This window comes from Marmota monax, unplaced genomic scaffold, assembly GCF_021218885.2.
Source record: "Marmota monax isolate L192 unplaced genomic scaffold, Marmota_monax_Labrador192_F-V1.1 WCK01_AAM20220418_F8-fsc01351, whole genome shotgun sequence".
In the NCBI taxonomy this organism is placed as follows: Eukaryota; Metazoa; Chordata; class Mammalia; order Rodentia; family Sciuridae; genus Marmota; species Marmota monax.
In genome coordinates, this window is record NW_026693612.1 from 24,386 (window position 1) to 41,625 (window position 17,240).

The 17,240-nt window shown below is 32.8% G+C and overlaps 1 protein-coding gene across 1 annotated transcript in view; it reads right to left on the reverse strand.

The window, feature by feature from the left end:
- LOC124103153 (multiple PDZ domain protein-like) overlaps positions 1–17,240 on the reverse strand; it is a 74,141-nt gene that overhangs the window by 24,361 nt on the left and 32,540 nt on the right. The window contains 6 exon segments of the mRNA XM_046459655.2: positions 2,013–2,084; positions 2,788–2,971; positions 11,964–12,052; positions 12,370–12,484; positions 15,154–15,363; positions 16,588–16,716. Of these exon segments, the coding sequence (XP_046315611.2) occupies positions 2,013–2,084; positions 2,788–2,971; positions 11,964–12,052; positions 12,370–12,484; positions 15,154–15,363; positions 16,588–16,716 (799 nt within the window).

The following is a 17,240-nucleotide window of genomic DNA, read 5'->3' on the forward strand; positions in this document are numbered from 1 at the left end:
GTGTTTCAAGGGCTGGGCTGAGGCTCAGTGGCAGAGCACTTGCCTATGATGAGTGCAGCACTGGATTTGATCCTTAGTACCACATATAAACAAACAAAATAAAGGCATGTTCTTCACCTACAACCATAAATTTTTTTTAAAAAAGTGTTTCAAAATTCAAATTTCTCATTAGATGTCTCCTGTGCAGTAGGAATTCAGGAGCTCTCACTCTAGGCATATTCTGCAGATTTGTTACAACTTGGGTTAAAACGCCAATTCTGCTTTCACCTTGAGAAACTATATCAAATAGTTCATAATTTTAAAAATACTTGGAGGGCTGGAGGTGCACGTAGGTCAGTGGCACAGCACTTGCCTAGCATAATGTGGCCCTGGGTTCATCCCCAGAACTGTAAAATCAAAGATTGGAGATTGCTCCCCCAAAATAAGTGTTTTCTCTTCAAAATTAAATTAATTTCTGAGACAGATAACTATGCAGGAGTGAACACAACTTACAGGGAACATTTAAGCCAAATTCTGGGAAAGAAAGATCAGTCCTACCTTCTCCAACACACTTTCTCCTATTCCCTTGTGTTTACATAGCTGGGCAGGAACTTAAGCAAAGTGGGATTATGAATGGTCAATGTGGGTATTCAGGAATTCACTGATTAAAATAATCTCAGATTCATATTCATTCAATTAACCTATGGTGATAAAATTCTCTGTTCACACTTTTAAATAATCCCAAGACTAGTTTTCATGGATTTTGTTAAAAACCATAAAGTCTGGTTCTCTGTTTTTACTGAGAAGTCAACTTACATATCCAGACTTACACATGTATACAATTTCAGTGAAAGAGGCAATAATGACTCCTCATACTCCAAATGAAAAACAGTATTAGAGCAGACACATGAAAATCACTTAAACATTTCTGCTTTGTTTACTTTGTTTAAAAAAGACTCTGGGACTCCTGATTTTAAGTCTAGAGCCTTCCCAACTCACTTCCCACAAATATATGCACTTCTCATGAGCTGCCTTCACCAGGGTAAATATATGGTTCTGAATCTTCAAGATAACCCCACACCATCCTCACTATCTCCAGTTTCAGACTCTGAACATTTGTATCCTTTCCTTAGTCTTGATACTCACTTTAGTCTTAATAATATCTTTACCTATTAGCATTAAAATGGCAGAATACATTTAAAAGTAGTGTGAATCTTGCATATCTCCCTTACAAGATATTTTGATAAGCACAAATATTGCTTTAAAATGATAAAAACACGTTAAAATTTTCAGCAGAAAAAAAATGCAATAAAGAAAGAGCAGATATGTTAAAGAACTACAAAGCCTCTGTATTATGTCTTAATAAAGGGTGGAATTCTAGGACTTTATTCAGTCCTAGAATAGTCCCAAAGCACCTAAAGCAATCTGTCAGGTAAAGGAAGCAACATACTGGCATAATCACAACTTAAAACAATGGGCTCTGAAAACATTTTAAATAACTCGCTAGATCCTAGACTTACAGAGAAAGAATTCTCAGAAAGGTTTAATTTTTCTATATAATTACTTTCCAAGATCAACTTCCCAATGATAAAACTTAGAACTCTTAAAAAATTAAGAAGTGAAAATGGCCTCCCAAAATTGAACAGTTTCATTCTAAGAATTTATAAAGACTCTCCTTTGTTTATTTTTAAATATTTTCTAATTGTATTATTGTTTGCTGAGGTACTGATATCTCAGCTACACAGAAGCAAAGGAATTAAATTAAAACTATGTTATATAACCAATTGAGTCCAAAAGGCTTCTGGTAAAACAAACAAAAATGTAGCAGAAAGAACAGACTGATTCATCAAGAAGACAATCAACTATAAATGAACTGTTTTAATATATGAGAGCAATTAATCATATCTATAGAGATTTACAAGCATAATGTTTTTCAATATTTTTATTAACGCACAGTATATCCTTATTGCTTATCTCACTTGTAAAAAATCACTTCTCTTAAAACACAATGAGAATGTCTTAGCCATGTTTACCTTCTTCTTCAATTGGTAATATGCTGGTGTTTCTCCTCAAAGATAAAGAATCTTCATCTTTTTCATAATTTTCTTAAAGATAAAAATATTTTATTAGTAATATCTGTATTAGTAATATCTGAATAACTAAGCACTTGAATTTTTCTAAAGGCACTATATTTATTTGAATCCCTAGATGAGAGTCTGTTTTATAAAGATAAACTCCACAGTAACCAAAAAAAAAAAAAGGAAAGTCCCCCTGCAAAGGGACAAACATTCTCCTGCAGCCCCATCGCCTAGTGCTGCAGTTAGGTAACACAACAGCATTTTCCAACCAACAACCTGACACCTACCAATAAACCCTTCCTGGGGATTTTAGCAATGAGAGATACTAATATACAAACAGCTCATGAATGACATTTCTAAATGTGATTCCTTCAAGGAATGGCTGGGGATTTAGTCATTATGGCTCATATAAATAATCCTGGTAGATCTGCATTCCTCCCCCTAAAGATAAAACATTATGCTGACATCTAAAAGTAAGGAAGGTATAGAAAGGCAGATGCCTGCGCATTTCCAATTGAGAAGTGGTGGCTAAATGAATACAACATAGAAATACACCTTATGAAGTTTATGCATAGGATGGTGGTTCCACTTATTCCCAACTTTACTAAACCTTTTCTTTTCCTTGGTTTTAATAAATCGTTGAGGAAAAGAAAAACAAATGATTTTAGAATTAGAAAAATATCTGAGTAATATAAATGTGTAACTGAAAAGCATATTAACCTGGCATTACCTTTGCTTACACTGGCATTAAAGAGAGACATGTCAGAATCTTTCATGATTTCCTCCCTTGATATGAGCTCCCCTTCCTGCTTGGTTCCTCTCCTCATTAGAGTCAGGCGCACAGTCTGACCTGTGTGTCGCAACACCTCTACTGCTTGTTGATTGGTGAAACCCTGGAGGTTGGTGCCATCTACCTGTGATAACAAGACGTTGAAAATAGATGGAGATTTATACTGCTAACTCATAAAATGGATATTTACTGCTTATTACTGTGAAAAGAAAGGGAAATGAGTAGTTCTATAACTGGGTATGGACAATGACATTCCAACACTTGCTTGAGGACCAGTATTAACGTAGGTATGCTAGAATCCTTGAGGAGGGATAATCTAGATTCTGGGGTAACACTTCTAGAAATTATGAGCCAAGAGTTTTAGGATGGGCCCAGGCTTATATGCCTTTTTAAATGTTACCACCAGAACATAGTGCTATGTGCACAGTAAATATTCATCCCACATGGGAGGACAGAACCAACAGATCACATATCAAAGATTTATCTGGAAAGCAAATACCTTTGGGGAAATATAAATAAATATAGACTAAAACATCATACTTTTAAACATTCATAAAATCACAATGAAAACTGGAAAAGTAGACCAAACAAATGAAATGTTGAAATTCAAAGTCACTGATAATTCTTTTGAATTGCACAATGGATGTAAATGTCATGCTTTTCTAAGCACAATGATAGCAGCCACATTCGGCATTCAAATGTTTACTAAATGACTGAGAATTATGACATCTAGATCAGAGATCTCCAAGACAAGAGTATCCTTATTACAGAGATTTCTGGAAGAATATAATAAAACTTCTAAAACTTTAAAAACTCATTGGTATACACACACACATATATAAAGTCTATATCAATTATATATAAATATATATATATATATAAACATATAACAACATATATTTGAAGATACAGAAGGGTGGAAAGAAACTGAGGAAGAAATAGATAAATATTTTTATTAATGGGCTATTCAAACCAAAACTAGAGACTGTTGATCTAGATAACCATCTCACACTAAGGGGTCCTTAAATCTTCTATAATTTTTCTGGGTAAAACAGTAACTAGAACACAGGTATCTGATAGTCTTCTTTTTCCATGCCTACCCTGATGATTCCTTTTTTACATAAACTAACAAATTATAGTAATGGAGAAATCCTGCAACAAAACTGGAAACAAATAATGAAAGTAAGTTCTTACACCAGTAACTTGAAGAAACTTCTACTAGCAATGGTCTGGCCCTGATCAGATCAAAGGCAGGCCAGCCAAATTTCTGTAAATGCAGGAACAGCTTGTCTGTTCTTTGAAGAGAAAATTCTTTCAAACAACATTCTCGCATTAAAAGAGGTGGATCAGTTGATACATGTGGATCCCAATCAGTGACTCTGAGTAATCTAAGCCTAGAGGCCACAGCAACCTGGGAGCATGCAGCAGCACAGAATTACTGACATGTAATAAAAATCACCTTTGTGATGCATATGTGTATGGATACATCGATGTGTGCACATGTGTGTATATACACACACACACACACACAAAAAAAAAAATTCTAACTGACTCCTGTTTACCCTAAGAAACACAGAAAACAAATCTGTCCCCACGCAGAGCCAAAGTTCTCCACTGTGATGTTCACAAGCACTGGTTTCCTTTCTTTATTTTGTTTATCTACAAACAAATCAGGTGAAATTATGTATGGTAAATTTAAACTTATACCTTAATTCTGGCTCTCAATTCCCAAACTATCTGAAAACCCACACAATCTCCAGTAAAGTCCACCTCAGTTCCCATTTGTACAAGCACAGCTTTTTTCAGGCATGACCAAAAGTCACAGGATATGAAATAAAATGCCACAGTTCAAAAGAAGGTATGCACACTGTGCTATCAACCCAGGTATCTTCCTGTGAAGCTGTTATTCAAGTGAGCAAGAAAAAAGATATTTCCTGAAATTTCCTTTCAAAATGATTCAAATTTCATTGTATATGTGGAAATAGAAATTATAGTTACAAAGAAAAATATGTATCTATCAAAAAAAAAAAAAAGAGAAAAGAAAGAAAACTTACAATGAAGGCAGCTTACAAGATTTTAAGTACTGTAAAAACAAAGCCAGGAAATGGAAGACAGGATCATGCAATTTTCCCGTATCTCAGAGGAAAAGAATAAATAGATAAAAGTGATTGGTAAAATAAAACTGTCGACACACAGGCTGATCTGAGAAACCCAATATACTTTGAAAGGCATTATGAGAAGAGAAAAGAAATGAGAAAAAATAATCAAAGAAATGACTACAGGGAAGGGAAACTTACCCAAGTCTACAAATCAAAGAGACACATGAAAAGTGAAAAAAACAAAAAAAATAAAGAAAGAAAAAGAAAAAAATCTAACACCTGGACATAGTCTGGTAAAGCTCTTCTATTTCAAAGATCAAAAGAAAAAAAAAATCTATCAGCCTCTAGGCCCTGGAGAAAGTAGGCTATCTAAGAACTTCAGTAAAGAAAGTAGGAAACTAGAGTTTTATATGCAATGCAATGCATGTGAAAATGGAAACTATGGTTGGGAAGCTAAGAGTACTGAGATCCTATACCAAAATGGGGAAAGGGGCCACCATGCAGACATATAAATGAGGTATTAAGAATGAAAATTCATGCATACTTAGGGCATGAAATGACTGGGTTGTTCAAACTTAGTAAAAAAATTAAAAAGAAAAGTCTTCTTTTTAAATAAAAGAGGAAAGAGTGCTATAAGTCCCATCCCACCCACCCAGGTATACATTTCCCCGGATGACCTCAGGTCAGAAGATCTGTCATCTGCAGAAGAGAAGGGACTGTATAACTCCATCAGGATGACAAGGCCAGAGGCTATTTACCTGCTCTGACAATGAAGCAAAAGCAAACTGTGATGTTGAGACCTGCTCAACTCCCTGTCTTTGGGAATAGACCATAGGGGAGCCACACATATAAGAAATCCAAGCTCAAGTCACTCTGAAAGCTACCCAAGTAGTGTCCCTCAGGAATCACAGGACCCAAGAGAGTATGTATGGAGTAGACTGATGACAAATCAGGGTTTAAAGTGTTGAAGAGTTAGCCAGACAGAAAATCTATCATCTATCATTCATGCAAAGTTAAGTCAAAAATCTCCACTGGGATCTCCCAACAGACCCTAACAGAGAGTCAGTTCTAATCACCTGCCAATTCCATTCAGCATAAAGACATCTTCCAGCAGCACCAATCAAAGAAACATGTCCCATCCTCCTTCAACATTCTCAGACACAAAAAGTTTGGAAAGTCTACCAACATATTCTCTTCCTGTGAAATTTTCCCAGAAAACTGTTGATATATTAATCCAATTTAAAATTCAAAGAAAATTGTGGCATATAAGAACTAGTACTAAGAAACAAGAGAAATTCAAATCCAACTAATACTATTACAGCAACAAAACTGAATTCAAATGTTTTAAGTTTTCTTTAAAAATAGAAGTTCTATAAAGTAGTATATAATAATCTGTTTATAACAACTGAAAATAAAAACCCTCTATGATTAAGGCTGCTTAAACATATCACAGTAGATCCACATGTGCTTATAATCACTATACCTCCCAGGTATATTTTTAAGCAAAAATATCTTAAAAGGTAGACATAAAATTTTAAATTTTTTTTTTTAAATTTAAAGGTATAATACTTCTTAAATATACATACATGGCTCTTTCTTGACCTTTAAATAATAAACTATTAATAATGGTTTCTATGAGAAGGTTTTTTAACCATGTTCAAATTTTATATTCTTTGAACTTCAAAAACAAAAAAAAATTAATCTAAAATAAATGAACTTTTTTTTTTCAGTACTGGGCATTGAACCTAGGGGTGCTATACCCTTGAGCTACATACACACATACCACTTTTTATTTTTTATTTTAAGAAGGAGTCTAAGTTGTCCACCTAGACCTAAACTTAAGATCTTCTTGCCTTAGCCTCCTGATGCCTAGGATTACAGTATGTGTCACTTTGCCCAGCTGCTACTTATTTTTATTACTCTTGTGGTAATGAAGAAAAAATTTTTTAAAAAACTTTCAAAAATCTTAATAGTGAGATTCTAAAAAACTTCTTAAAATACACAAAATTTAGGCTACAAATTTTTCATTTGCAATAGATTGTTATTGCTCAATTCTTGCATTAAGAAAAATCGAATGTGTGTGATTTTGTAAGAGTAATATGCCTCAAATGTGTGTAGAAAAAAATTATTTCCCATGTTTTTCAAAACTTAGTAACTTGGATTTTATAATACATTCCTTACCCAAATATTAGAGGACACTACTAGAAGAGAAAAAATTGCTATAATGGCTTTTGACTTCAGTTCAAATTTCTGTAGTATCTTCATCTGTAATATGGAACTAAGGATATCTATATTTCCAGAATTGTAATACACAGCACGTTGTACTGGGAAGATAGTCAAGGGCTGGCATTATTATTAACAGAATGAAGATATGAGTAATAAACATACAAACCCCAATATTCCCTGGGAGCAGTTTCTGTTCAATATATTCACATCCATCTACATATGAGTCACACTTACCACAAACTCAGGAGCCCAGTTCAGACTCAATGACACCAAAGAAATGTGAAGTGAAATTAGGTACAATGGCAGCAAACTGCCTCTACACTCTCTCATGAAGAAAAGATAACATCTCCTAATGTGCAGTGCAGATACTGCCATTTACAGGAACAATTTAGGGAAGAAACACTAGTTGGCACAGCTCACAGACCTAGGCTCCTTAGCTTATTCAATGTAGACTGCCAAGCCCTCCTCCAACAGAGCCATTACCTGTAGAGAACCTGAAACTCTTAACAAAGTCACAGAATATCAAAAGCAACACTTGAAACTTTTTCTAATTTATATATTTGTTTAATATTTTATCAGTCATAATGGTTTGGGCATGGATCACTGAATATCAAAATGTAATAATAATTTAATAATAATGAGTTAATTATTATCATTAATATTAATTATAATAAAATAATTTTATCTAACAAGCTTGTCAACTTTTTGAAAACACAATAGACTTTTTTCAAATAATCATTACATAGAATACCAACAAATGAAAAGGGGGAGGAAGGAATAGAATATGTACTCTATTTCCTGCCCTGTAATGCCTATAGTGAAACCATACACATACACAGAACAGTCTGTGAAACAAGAATTTTAGAATAAAGTACTTTTAAGTTATAAAACAATACTCCCTAAAAATAGTAAGAAATAGTTTCTCAGTCTTCTCACAATATGACAATTACAAAATAAAAATAGACTATAGCTCCAATAGCTGCTGTTACAACAAAAATAGAACAAATAGACAAAAAAGACTACAGTCGTGAAAATGCAACTACCATATACCAAAAGTCCACAAGATGGTGATATTTTGCACAAAATTAATGCGTGATCTAAAGTATTATGTAAGTGTCCCAGGACTTAGAGATGCTTATAACTTTGAAGTAAGAAAATGTTGCTAGAAGTTGTCAAGTAAAACTCACAATACTGATGACAAGGAAAGCAAGTGATTTTACTGAATATAAGAAAACACTCCAAACAAAAAGGCATTTCTATTTTTTGAGTCAACAATTTCCTTTATCATTGACCTTGCCTAAGAGGAATTATATTTGAGATTCCACTTATATAAGAATGAAGATAATGATAGGTTTAGAGAGAAAAGTACTGTGAGACTCTTTCCAAGATGTAACCATTTTAGGCCCTCAAATAATTATTGCCTTAATTAATTAAAATGTACTTCTGTGCTAAGTATAACATCAGATATTTTGAATGAAGGACTTACTTATGTGCTAAGTATGACATCAGATATTTTAAATAAAGATCTTATTTGGTTCTCCTAAACAATCATACAAGTGACATTTCCTTATTCTAATTTTGTAGGTAAAGAAATATTCAAAAAGATTGCTAAGAAGATACCAGAAGTAATACAGTCAGAAACTACATCAGAACTTGGTGCAAGTTACAGGAAACATAGCTCAGTTAAAAAAAAAAGTATCAGACAATATGGTCAAGACTCCCACCAACCCTTGACTTCTTGTATTTTGGCAGCACTTCATCCTAGAAAGGTAGAATGTCTGAGTACCTACCATTTGAGTCTCTCTCCCTGAAACCCATGGTTCTTTGGGTTTCCCATCTTGATACATTTGATATCATTTGTTGCAACGTATCTTAGAGGTGATTACAGTAAAATTTAACTACTGGTGGTGCATTTATACCACAGAGTGGTCATTTTTACCAAGCTTCAAATCCAAACATCTACAACACTATTTCACATGAATTATTCAGTGAATAGTGTTAAAATATAATTTGCAGAAATCCAAATCATGGCAAATACAAAATGGCTTGCCAAAGATTTTAAATTGTTAATGAATGAAAGAACTAGTAAGATGTTGTAATTGGTTGAAGGAGCATTTAAGAAGCAAGAGTGTTTATACGCAATTTAACACAGTATTAAGAGACCATTGCTCGGGGCTGGGGTTGTAGCTCAGTGGCAGAGTGCTTGCCTAGCATGTGTGAGGCCCTGGGTTTGATCCTCAGCACCACATAAAAATAAATAAATAAAATAAAGGCATGCTGTCCATCTACAACTACAAAAAAAAATTAAAAAAAAAAAAAAGAGACCATTGCTGAGTTTGATACAAACTGTTTGATATCCAACAAACCATAAATCATTGAGATAATATATTCTTTGAACAGAAGTTTGTATCACTACTGGACTAGTCTGTGACTTTTAAATTATTATTAACTTTTAAAATTCACAAATAAAAATTATACACACACACACATATAATGTTTATGATGTACAAGCAACTTGCTAAATGGTTAAACAGAATTATGATAAGATCCATCAATTTCACTCCTTAGTATATATCCAAGAGAAATGAAAATAAAAATAAAGCAGAACATCGTACATGAATGATCACAGCAGCATTATCCATAAAAGCCAAAAAGTGAAAACAACCCACATATTTATCCAATGATGAATGGGTAAATGTGGTGTACCCATACAGTGACTATTAGTCAGCAATAAAAGAATATAAAGAATTGACACATGCTACAACACAGACAAACCCTGAAAACACTCTAAGTCAAAGAAGTCAATCACAAAGGACCAAATCTTATAGGATTCTATTTACATGAAATGCCTCAGAATAGGCAAATCTACAAAGGCAGAAAGTAGGCTGGTGGCTGCCTAGGGCAGAGAAGATGAGGAAATTAGGGAGGAACTGCTAAAGGATAGGGGGCTTCTCTTTAGAGTAATGAAAATGTTCTAAAATTGATTGTGATAATGAACTTCTAGCAATGTGAATATATGAAGAGCTACTGAAACATACACTTTAAATGGGTGAGGTTTTTGGCATATAAATGATATTTCAATAAAACTGGTTTTTAAGAAACTTTCTGATGAACTAATATAGATACAGAGGAAAAAGTAAATTAGTCAAATTTTCAACTTTTAATTCAGCATCATATATGAATTTAGACTCTATATCTATTTATTCTCTCTTCCTCCCTTTCCCTTAAAATAAAAACACAAGGGGACTAATTTGTATTGCATGGTAAAATGGAGATGCACTAGGGAAACCAGTTCTAGCAGGTAGCCAGACAAGGTGGTGAACTCAACTTGATTTCAAGACTTGAACAAGTGTGTAGGTAGGAGCTTCATAGCATTATACCCAAGAAGACTCAGGGAGATGCAATTAGACTCAAAAGGCAGAGATAAAAGAACCCTATATCTTTTTTTTTATTGTGGTAAAAAATATATAAAATTCACCATCTTAACCATTTTATTCACATTGTTCTATGACAGATCTATAGGACGTTTTCATCTTGCAAAATGAATCTCTATTCCACTGAGCAACTTCACATTCGCCCTTTCCCCAGCCTCTGGTAACACCATTCTACCTTCCATTTCTCTAAGTCTGATTAGTTCACACATCCCAAATAACTGGAATCATACAGTATTTGTCTTTCTTGACTGGCATATTTTACTTTGCATAATATCCTTGAGAATTATCCATGTTATAGAAAGTGACAGGATTTCCTTCTTTTAAAAGACTGACTAGCATTCCACTGTATGAATATACCAAAATTTGCTTATCTACTCATTGATCCTTGCACATCTGGTTGTTTCCATGGACCATGCATAACATTGCTATACTCAAGGACTCTTTTATCTATGCCCCACCTCACTATCATTAAGATTCCTGAGGAACAAAAAACAAAATAGGCTTAATTAAGCATACACAAATACCTATGAAGATAAATCAGCATTACCCAAGATGTCTTCCAAAGAAAGAAAGATTCCACAATTATAAAATTTGGAACCATCAGGGTAAAAGAGGTAAACAAGTTTCTCTACTGCAGGACTTCTCAGAGTCTTCAGTTTTTCAAGGTACACAGTGAATCTCTAAAAGACTATATAATATATATTTTTCACTAAACTTATTTCAATTAGGAAGCAACTGGTATGGGACTAATGAATTTGTGTTTCAGGAAGCGGTTTGTGAAGTCTAGTATTTACTGAACACTGATTTGAAGGTTAGATTCTTCTATACACTGCCTCAAACAGACATATGTACTGATGTCATTACAATAGCATGATGAACTGATCTAATTAAAAGTGGCTGAATCTATTTGTTATTCTTTTATATTAGAGCTAAAAGGTGCTCTCTGCCCGTGGAGTCAAAGCAGGAGCATCATTCTGCTGATAAAACAAATGCCACACATCCCAAATTGAGACTCAAATACACTAATGGTCATTACATCTGGTCTTTACCTTTGTAGTATCTCCAAGGAGAACTGTAATAGTAACAGTAAGAAATTCATTACAACCAGAAATCAAAAATATCAGAAATTGTTTAAGAAAAAAACCTTTGCTTTAGAATTGAGATCAGTAGAGCTTCTATCCAATGCTATTTTGTTTCCACAAAATAATAAAAAGGATAATTGTAATGAGAGCCTCAAGCCACTAAAGAAAAGGTTAAATCAGTACAGTTAACTGTTTTCTCAGAACTGAGTATAAACTAGGAAAATGCATTCTCGACCATGAAATTTGACAAAGCTATTATTAAATGTGTAACTTACTGCTATAATTTGGTCTCCAATTTGAATTCTTCCATCATGTTCAACAACACTGCTTTTTGTGATGCTTTTTACAAAGATTCCCGAAGGTTCTAAGATTAGAAATAGGTTATTTTTCGCTATTTACAAACACATTAAAAAAATGTCCATCCTACATTCTCCAAATAAAAAGCTTCAATTGTGAATAAATAACTATCAAAAAGCCACACAAACAAAATCTCTAGTAGAAAGGATAAGGTAATTGTTTTGTTTGTTTAGAGTTACCTACACTAAATTATTTCTAAGGATGTTTTCAAATAATTTACCAAACTATTTGAAAACATATAATGTTGATTAAATATTTCATAAGACACAGATACTAGAGGCAATTCCCAAGTTTAAAAAAAAAAAATTTAAGATTTAAAATTACCTAATTTTTTATCTCCAATATAACCAGCAATGGTAATTCCTAATCCTTGGACATTTTTAGTGAGTTCCACATCAAATGTCTCACTTTCTTCATTTTTCTGAGTAGAAGCATCAACCTGAAATAAAATCGATAAATAAATATACAAAAAATAAACATGTAAAAAAAGAAAAAAACAATTTCACAAAGCCATAGCTTTAACTGAGGAATAATATGACATAACAAGGTGTCAGAGAACTCTGCTAGAGAGTTACAGTAGAGATTACTACTTCAATCATGCAACATTGATGAACTGAGAATCACATTTTTACTCAGAAAGGAATGTTAAGATTGAACCTCCCCTTATTGGAGAGATACACTGTTTGTACACACTTTTTTTTTAATTAAATGGGTTTTTCTTAACAAATTCTGTTTTCATAGATGACACATCTTCATTTCTGAAGGAGTCTAAATGTGGCTCAGTTGAAAGAATTCAAGTCTTGAATTCAGATCAACAAATACAAACCTAGCTTTGCCACTAGATTTTCTAAACATTAGTTTGCACAACTGTCTAACAAGAGAAGAGTAACAACCAGTCCAGCTACTATTTATTAAGCAGTTTCCATGTAAGAGGCAACTGACATCTTAATTTCTTATTCCTTATAATGATATGTTTTATATTCCTTTTATAAAATGAGGTGGTACAATTACTGAATCAATTGTTTTATGAGAAAACAGGCACATAAACTATTTTAAAGACAAAGCGCTAACAACCTAGTAGAAGTAGAATTCAAATCCTAACACTTATTGTGGAGCTGCTACTCTTAACTGACACACTGTATGGACCACTTCTAGTAGAACAGAGCAGCCACAGTGCCTACATGTTAGCTGCTATTATTATCTGAAGTTTGTAGTTGATTCTAATAATACAAATATCGATAAATCTATCCTTCAGCTTTATTATAAATAGGCTGATGGCTCATTTTGAAAACCAATAAAATGCATGAAGGAAGTCTTTTAAACTGCCCTTTGGTAAATTCAGACTTTACTATGAAAATCCTTTGTTCATTAGGATTCCTCCTTCCTGGAATGACAGCTGGAAGTAGGTACCTCAGATGTAAGCTTTTAATAACATGCAGAGTTGTTATTAATTATACAGTAGACTGAAGGCTCAGTTTTCCCACATTAAGCATTAGTAGACTGGTATAATATGTCATCAATAAGTTATTGGGACTATGCATTAGTGTGACGTAAGCAGATTCTACAGAGAACCCTAAGAAGAAAATGACAAAATCAAGGCTCTGAGTTCTAATCAACATGCAGTTTGGGGCTAGCTGATAATATTTCTGATTTTCTTCAAACAAACTGAATACATCCCAATGTTGGTCCACCTAAATGAGATAAATTTTTCAGTAAAGTTTGATTTATTTTTTCATTGCACATAATTATCTGTGCAAACTTAGCAAAAGTTTAAAGTTTATATAATTACAAGAAAATGACAGGATGAAATCTGCTTCAATTGAAACAAACGTGTTTTCTATTTTTAATAAGACTTATGCGAGTGCTATTTTAGAGGGTGGCAATTTGACTATTGAATGGTTTTAAAAGGGGCACAAGCTTCAGAAATGATGATATGCACAGAATAGATATTTTTCTAAGCTTTCAATTACATCAAGTAGTTTTTGGTATTGCATTCATTTATATATTGCTGAATAAAATGTTTTGTTTACCACAAAAGAATGCCATTTAAATGCTTTCATAAACAAGCTTTCTTTCTTACTTCTCTTTGCAAAAAATAGCAACCAAACTCAATCCTAAAAACAACAGAATCATGGAAATTTCAAGTGTTCTAATAAAGTTTTAAAGGGCTTATGAAAGAGATTCGGATTTGAAAAAAGAATTTATAGCAAATGCATAGAAACAACTTTAATAGATAAAAACATATTATCACTGTGAGAAAGGAATATAGGATTTGCATTTGTTATAAATCTTATTTAGAAATTGGTATAATTCTTTTCTTAAATATTTAAGACATTTATGGATAAATTTATTTTGTTGATATTTTAGCCACTATAGTCTTACAATCTGTAAACCAGTTATGATAGTTAAAACCATTCAATCATTTTGAAATTTTCCCGATTTTTTTCATATCAAGTTAAGGGAAAAGACAGAATGTTACACCTATGAGTAAAGTTTCTGTTACAACATTTGTCCAAAAACTTATAAACTTAAGGTATAACATTTGTCTAAAAGCTTATGTAACTGAGTCAAGAACAATGACCACTCATTTCATTACATATCTGATCAACAGTTCTAAGGCATACCTTAAAACAATAAAACTGAAGGTTTTGAAAAACTTTATTCATTGCCAGAAATCCTGCTCTCACTTTCAGCCTCCACACTTCCAAAACAAAACATAAATACTAAAAAGAAAGCTGTCAAATGGGAATGAAAGAACTGACCCATTTTACAGAAAGTCTTCTAATTAAGAGAAAAATATAATTCAACATTTTAGGTATTAATAGTACATAATTCTTTATATTTCATCCATACTTCAAAACATTATCCTCATAAAAAAAGTAAAATAGTCACCCAGCATTTTTAGGCAAGTATTTTTCATCTCTTTTAAACATTACTCCTGATTAATAAATATTATTAATGCTGAAGCATCTCTACAAAATTCCCTAAGTTTTGTTACGTTTTTAACACTAATAATAAACATAAGTAAGTCTAGTTTCTAAAACAATATCATTGTCATCTAAGGGTTATTTTCTCTGACATTCACATTAACAGTTTTTATCTACTTACCGGCATCTCTGGCGCAGATGTTGGGGAAGAGGAGAGGGTGATGCCCAAAGAGGCGGGTGCTGTAGTTTCTACTATGGCACCTCTTGTAATCATTAACTTAACTCTGTTTCCACACTGCCTAAGGACTTGTGCTACTTTCTCACTGCTCATTCCTGCCAAATCTGTATCACCAATCTTTAGAATGTGGTCTCCACTGCATAATCGCCCATGCTGAACCAAAAAAAGGGGGTGGGGAGTTGCGTCATTAGAGTATTGTTATTGTAACTCCATCAGAGAAATCCTAAATGAGGGAGAGGGAATAATACTAAAAGAAGATTGCAATGAGATGACAACATGGCAATCATGAGACACTGAACATGTAACATGAACTGTCTTCTGAACTATTCCAGCCCACTCAGTGTGATATAAGTAAATAAAATTCACAAATACTCCCTAAATTGATGGGCTGATATGAACTTGTCACTCTGATTTCTATCACTAAATGCAAGCAGAAAAAAAAAAAGGCTTTTTTTGTGATTTTTGTTTTTTCAGGGACAGAAACAAGAAAAGTCCTAAGCAAAGATTAAGTATGAAGTTACTAGGCAAATATATAGTACATATTATTCAAAATATTTTATGAACCACAATAGAGTATTATATAAATCTCATAATTTTGTCCCTTGGTATTTCAATTATAAACATCAAAAGAATATACTTTCATATGAAATTCTAGTGAAATAAAAGACAGATAGACAAGAGGCATGAGAATTAGTCTTATAAGCCTCCATGTAATTGCTGCTATTTTCTGCAATAACAGAACTTTCACACTGTCCAACACAGCAGTTACAAGCAACCCTTGGCTGTGGAACACTTGGAATATGGTAGTCCAACTGGGGAACAGATTTGTAATCTCTTTTAATTTTAATGAATGTAAATTTGAATTTAATAATATTGGAGAGGATAGCTTTATATTGAAGATAAAGCATAGATAAGATAGATCTCTCAAAGCTTAACAACTTTATTGGATACTGCTATATGCTAATGTCTTAAAGGAAGAAAATGTCATATATTATTATATTATTGTTAAATCCCTAATGAAAAGGCTTCCATTAATAGACCTTTCATTTATGAATACAATCAATGTTTTATAAACCTGGCTTTCTAATTTATATTCAAACAAACATGTAACAACAAGAACTTTATAAATGAAGTGTTATAATCAATATAGTAGTTCACCATAACCTTGGTTTAAGTTTGTGGTTCTAAGGAATATTAAATTTATTGTCTTTATCTGAAACTCAAGTTCATTGTCCCTTTTCAAAAGTATTTCTCCCCAAAGAGTATTTCTCCTTTGACATTATTTAAAGCCAAAGTTTCTACTTTCCAACAGAATGTATAAAAGATGAAGTCATACTTTGGGGTAAACATCAATGAAGACCTATTAGAGTAGCTTACCTGATCAGCTACTCCTCCAGGCAGAATGGTTTTGACTATCACACCCGTTGCTTTTCCTCTGATGATGCCAAATCCCAAACCAGACCCATCATTCACCAGTTCAATTGTTTCTACATGCTGCCAATGAACCTAAAGATAAAGCTCCTATGAGAATTTCTAAAATTTTATGAAACACTAAAATTTTACATCACAATGGATATTTTGTGATCACTTTATTAGTATTAAATAACTTATTTCAGATAATACAATGAACCCTAAGAATACCCTTTAATTCAGTATACTTCTCTTTCAAAAGACATTTATTGCTATTTTTTATTAATACATCATTAAAATGTTTACATTTCCTCCCAATTAATGATGAGCACTGATTTTTAAATATCTGCTGTAGAATGTCTTTAAAAAAAATAGAAAAAGATCAAGGAAAAAAAATGTCATGTGTTAAGAATGTCTTCCTTTGAATCTTGCCTACAGGAAAAATTCCAAATTACATGACTTCTTAAAGTCACAGACAGCCAACTGTAACAATATAACTGTATAATTTATAAAGCAAAGTCAAGATTGTATCTGTCTACTGAAAAGTCAATTTTGTGAAAGAACCATACTTCTTTTTGTTATTGTTGTTTTTGAGGAATGATGATGTAAAAAAACTACAC